This window comes from Falco rusticolus, chromosome Z (genome assembly GCF_015220075.1).
Source record: "Falco rusticolus isolate bFalRus1 chromosome Z, bFalRus1.pri, whole genome shotgun sequence".
NCBI lineage: Eukaryota > Metazoa > Chordata > Aves > Falconiformes > Falconidae > Falco > Falco rusticolus.
The window spans coordinates 67,848,808-67,854,807 of record NC_051210.1 but is presented as its reverse complement, the minus strand read 5'-3'; the positions used below and the strand labels follow the sequence as shown (position 1 = coordinate 67,854,807).

Below are 6,000 nucleotides of genomic sequence, written 5' to 3'. Positions count from 1 at the left end.
ATTCTTCCCTGAAAAAAAAACCCAACCAAACAACAAACCCCAACCCCCCCCCAAAAAAACAAAACAGAGGGCAAAAGGCCAAATCCACTAAACAAATACATTTACACACCCAATTCTTACACCATATAGTGTTTGTAGCTCAAAGCCATGATTTCTAAAGAACCACTTTTCTGTTCCTATCTTATGACTTCTTTTGTGTGAACAAAGCACTTGGGAACAGCAGAAATTACTAACATTGTTGCATATTCCCAGAGCAGTTGAATTGCAGGTTTGTTTAAGAATTGAATATCTTATTTTAAAAAACCAACCAAACAAACATTTTTCTTCACTAAACAATGTCACCTATAGAGTAGTAAAGTACTCATATGGTTAGAAATACTGAAGTCAGTGTAAGAACTCATGAGTAAATTTTGAATATACAAAATATTAACCTTAACTACTAAAGACACGCATCAAGACATTAAAGTTTGCTGTTTAAAATAAAATTTACTTTGGTTCCAGTTCTGCTGCCACTTTTTAAATTAAAATTAAGGTAAGATAGGAAGTAAGATGAGGTAGATATAGGTATTAGAAACTGGCAGATTTCAAAAAGATATACATTGGTGTGTAGGTACATATCAGTATCATATATAGTGATATATTGCTTAAAAATGACCCTGTTTTTCTTTTGGTTCTGTACACAAACATCTATGAAATAATAAGACTGGACCAAGCAGCAGAGTATAGTCTCTGCAGTGGTTGAATGTAGACAGAACTAAATTTTCCTGCTAAACAAAAATTTTCTAGTGCAATGCTGGTCGTTTTAAAAATCATTTCATTGACTAGAATTGGACTGGATCTATATCTTAGTAATGCAAAAAAAAAAAGTTAAAAAATATTTAATAACGCGGAAAAGAATTCACAATACACTTCAGGGTACAATTTGTAAATACAACTACTCATGCTTGCTTAAAATCAGTTTATCAATCTAGGATTATAGTGATGCTACTGAAGTTAATAAAAAAAAAAGTGCTATTGGTTATTAGTTTGAATGGACTATGCTTTTTCATTTACAACAAGCTAAAGTGCAATTAATGAAAACTACATCCAAATGAATGTTCCCTTGAAATCTCATCTATTATACACAAATTCAGAGGTACGTCATCTAGGATTGGCACATAAAGTAAAGAGAAAGTGAAAATACGATAGAATACAGTTTCCTTAAGTTACACTAACAACTGCTTGGGATTCTCTCCCAGGATACTTAAAATTTTATATATAAGTATACTTCAGTTTCAAATATTTGTACTCAAGAAATATTACAGGTTAGAGGTAATGGCTTAAATGAGAGTTTTGTGGGGAAAATGTTTTTAGGACAATTAATTCCTCTAATCTACAGAAGAAATACAGTTTAGCAATTGCTTGAGTAAATCAGTTAGTACCCTTGAATTTCTAAGCCCTCTTTTTCCTACAGTTCACTTAATTACTCAGGCAGTTTTTTCCCCACCTTCCCATACTTAGTGCATACCAATTCTGGGCTCAGAACAAAGAAAAGAGAAAATGAAACAGTTCTTTCATGTTAACGCAAAACTTGCTTAAAGATATTGAAACAAAAAAAAATCATGGTTTTATTTTTTATATATTTTCTTCAATTTATTAATAATCTTTTATATATATTTATTTATGGCTTTGAGCAAAGACAAAAGAAAAAATCTAACTCATCCCTGATCATACAGTTATTGTAAGAATCAGATCTATAGTCTTCCCAGCAGCAGTAAGATCCAACCTTTTTCATTAATACATTTCGTCCTGTACAGATGCGAGATTTCATATTTATGGGCTTACTTATGTACAGAGAAAATAGGTCAGTTCTGAAACTAGCAATGGACCTTTATATTACAGGAATGTGAGTCATTTGTTTCTTAATCTAAGTATATATACATTCATACATACATATATATATACGTATATAATTTTATACCCTGTACCATATTTTTTAATTAACATACAAATCCTAGATATTGTCCACTCTATTACAAAGTCATTAAAAATTATTTATGGTTTCACTGAAAGACCACGTGAATTAATATTTCTTCATAGTGTTTAAAATAAAATAAAAATATATATAAAAATATTTTGCTACTAACCCCATTTCTCCTATTAAATGTAAACCTTAAGCAGTTTGAAAGATCAGTATATGATCTTAATTAACTGACAGAATTTGTTAGTATTAAAATAATGTAAGGGCTATTGTACTGATAAATAAATGGTCTTGCAGCGTATCCATAATGCAAACACTTTTGAACAATTACATCCCCATATATTACTCTGGGCCACTTAAATTAATGGCAGCAGCATGTTAATGGTTTAATTACATTGATTTTTACCGGTGAGTGGGAGTCAGCAAAAACTGGAATATTTTTAAAAATTTTTATTTGATGTACCACTTTAGTAAATGGCATAACAGGCAGCATGGGTTCAAGCTCTGTTAGCTTTAGAATATTTACTTGGCTCTCAAGTACATCTGGATTCACTGCATTATGTAGTTTGTGATGTTATTTAAATTTTCTATGCATCATTTAAACTCAGCATTAATGGGAAAAGAACTTCTTTGCACTCACTTCCTTAACGTGAGTCAGCTAGGTTTTAAGGAACAGAATATATGCTTGTATCATATCCATAATGCTGATTTTTCAATGAGTTAAATTATGACACATTTAATTTCCATCTCTATTTAATGTGACAAATCAGGCACAAATGATTATGAAAGAACATTTTTTTTTTTTGGTGAATAAGATAATGTGAAGGTTTGAGCAAACAAAACAAAACATTCACAAAACAGTATGCTTTAACCCTGCTTTCTGTCACCATTTCCTTTCTGTTTTGAAGACATAAAAATAATAAACCTCGTACCTATGGGCTATGTTTGACACTACATGCCTTAGGATATACTAACCATTTAATTACAATATACACAGAGCAAATCGTGCATTTCCAGACAGACTTGATGCTATATTATATTTATTTTTGTAAATTAACACCACAGTCAACTACAAAACTACAGTGAAGACACAGAAAGCACCTGAAAGCCTAAATCAAGCTGTGGTTTACAAATAATCCTTTAAATGAAAAACCTCACTTCTAGACTTAAACCAGAGATTCAAAGTCAGCATTATAGGAATTTTAAGGTAGACACAATTAATGAATGGTTATTATTTTCTAAGATACCATAAAGCCTTTTCCTACTGACTGAAACTATTTTTATTGTCTTTTTGTCTTTTTTTTCTTTTTTTTTTTTTCCCCAAAGCATGCATGGAATACTCTCAGATGCTATTGAGGGCAAGGAGAAGAAAAGTGATGGTATTGGTGAAGTACAAGCGGTTTGCAGGATCAAGCGTACAATTTTGCATAAAACATTGCATGTAAAAGTAACATTGTAGGTTTTAAGCCATTGCATTACAATTTAACAGTTGTGTTGCACTTAGCTTTAACAAATTTTAAAACTGTAAATTTTGAAGTGAAGAGCGGAACCTAAATTCCTAAACAAAGATCTTGCAATGGTACACCACACAGCAGCTATTTTTGTTTGGGTCTAAAAAGTTATTTACAATGGCAATATTTATAGTCTTTGTAAAAGTCTTTAGCAATGTAAAGATCAAAGTCCACCCAGATTTCTGAAACGACAGAAGGGCTGACATACCATGAGGTTACAACCTTATCCAGAGGAGTACTAGTGCCAGCCATTTGGCTGCAGGTGTTTCAATTTATTTCTTTTCCAATCTAATTCCCAACGCAAAGTGCGAACATATGAAATGCAATGGGAAATAACAACTGATTTCTTCACGAGAATTTAACGTGTATGCAGTAAATGAAATAGAAAAAAGTTTCAGAATATCACTAGATCAGTGCTATGTGTTAGACTGTTTGGTTTTTTTTAATGTACTTGTTTGAAGTTTGTTATTGTGTTGACAATTTCCCCATCAAAATAGCAAACCTTATAAACAGATAAAACTGTTAGACTGATTTTTAAGTCAACACGTTAAAAATAAGTAATATTACAGCTGAATTTAGACTTTAATGGTTGTGAGAAAGGAAGACATGAATTCAAACAAGTTTTTTAATTCCTTTATATATATATATATATATATATATATATATATATAAATTTTACATTCTTTATGTAGGGCAAAGCTGTCTAGAGTGTTTTCTAATAGTAGACTGCTGGGGTACATTAGGAAACAGGCTAAAACAGTTCTGGGGGCGGTGCTCGGTTCGTTACAAGTCTGTTGCTCACAGTTACCAGGGATCATAAGTTTGACGCGAACCGCGGTTTGTCTCCCTCAGGCTCTGTGCTTAAGACTGTGGAAGAATCCCTTTGCAGGGGGGCTGGGGGTGGCGCAGCACCCCGGTTTGGGGGGATGGCTCCCGAGGACATTTGTCGGAAGAGCGAGACCCTCTGGGGGACAGTGGCCCGGCTAGCCGGCGGCACGCCTGGGGCAGGGGTGGGCTGTGGGAGGGAGGCGAGGGACTCCCCCACAGTGGGGTGAGGCCTGGCGATCAGTGTGGAGATCTCGTGGGGCAGGGAAGGCTGTGAGGCAGAGAGGGGCCGCACCTCTCGGGTCAGGTTGGTGTTGTGGAGGGCCTGGGTGCTCTTGTGGACCTCGTTCTTCTGCGCAGCCCCAGGGGGCTGCTGGGGTGCCTGCGGCTGCTGCTGCATGAGGGAGAGCTGTGAGGCAGTCGGTGAGGCGTACTGGAAAGTTCGGCCAGCCAGAGGGCTCTGTACAGGCGGGCTGCAGATGGCGGTGGTGTAGGAGCAGGGCGAGAGGATGACAGCCTGCTGGGGCGTCTGCGTGCTGGGCGAGGGGGAGTGCAGGTTTCCGTGGGACAGGCTGCTGGTGGTGTACACAGGAGGGGACTGTGTCCTGATGCGTGATGACGATGAGGCAGAGGTGCTGGAGTTCAGGGCGGGCATCTGCTGCAAGCTTACTGGGGCGATGGTCTGCACCATCTCCCTGTCGTGCTTCACAATCTGCTTCAAAATCTCATTCTCCTGGTTGTTGAAAACCCCCGTGTTGAGGTCCTTCTGGAACTTCTGCAGGAGGATCGAGTTCTTCTTCCCTTCACAGAGAGGCAGAAGAGTTAGCGAGTCTGACATGCAGGGGCGGACACCCACTCTGACTTTGCATTTGAACACCCATCACCATGGACTATAGATCGTAAAAACCTCAGCAAACACCAGGCTGAGTGAGGGCTACGTCTTGGTGGCAAGCCCACTGCAGTAGGCTGTGCCAGGCCAGGCACCGCCACAGTGACTCATGCTGGCAGGCAGCTTCGATGGCTGACCTCCACGCACACCCAGGCTGCCCCTCCCACTGCACCAGCACAGTGGGCTTTCATAACACCAATGGCAAAAAAAAAAAAAAAGAGAAAAAAAAAAAAAAAAAAAGACACCTGGATGTTCCGTGCCTCTTCACGTGTAATGTATTGCTATTACTACAATTATTTTGAAAATGTAACCATGGTAATACACGGAAGAACAGGGTAGAAAAAGCCATCAGTCTCTGCATGCATACTGTCTTTCTCCTTGCAAAACTATCCTATTTTCCACTAAACTGTGACATAAGTTATACATACACCTAGCATTTAGCATATCCCTGGGAACTAATTATTAGATACTAGTAACTAGTGACAACTAGCTTGCAAGAAATCATCATTTTAAACGTTTGTGAGCCAACATGAACTCATGGGTAATGTGACACCTGCTTGCATAATAAAGACTGCTGTACACAGCGTCCTGGTGTCTGCTTGATGGCTCTTAGTGTCTGCAAGATGTAGACACTAGTTTGTGTCATCAGATGCACAGGAACATACTGCACTCAGTTGCTGCTTTTTTTGATAAAACACAGCACTTCAGACAGGATAGCTACTCCAAGAGCAGACTGGACTTTAACACTAATATTATTTAAGCATATATTACTTAGAGTCAGACTACATTTCCAGGGAGTCTTGAGAAACAAATTG

The 6,000-nt window shown here is 37.5% G+C and overlaps 1 protein-coding gene across 1 annotated transcript in view; it reads right to left on the bottom strand.

The window, feature by feature from the left end:
• Nucleotides 1-3,273: 3,273 nt before the first annotated feature.
• The window catches only part of HCN1 (hyperpolarization activated cyclic nucleotide gated potassium channel 1), a 196,068-nt gene continuing 193,341 nt past the window's right edge, over nt 3,274-6,000 (bottom strand). Inside the window, exon 8 of the mRNA XM_037374490.1 lies at nt 3,274-5,097. Coding sequence (XP_037230387.1) covers nt 4,286-5,097 — 812 coding nt within the window. The 3' untranslated portion in view covers nt 3,274-4,285. The remainder of the gene's footprint in view (nt 5,098-6,000) is intronic.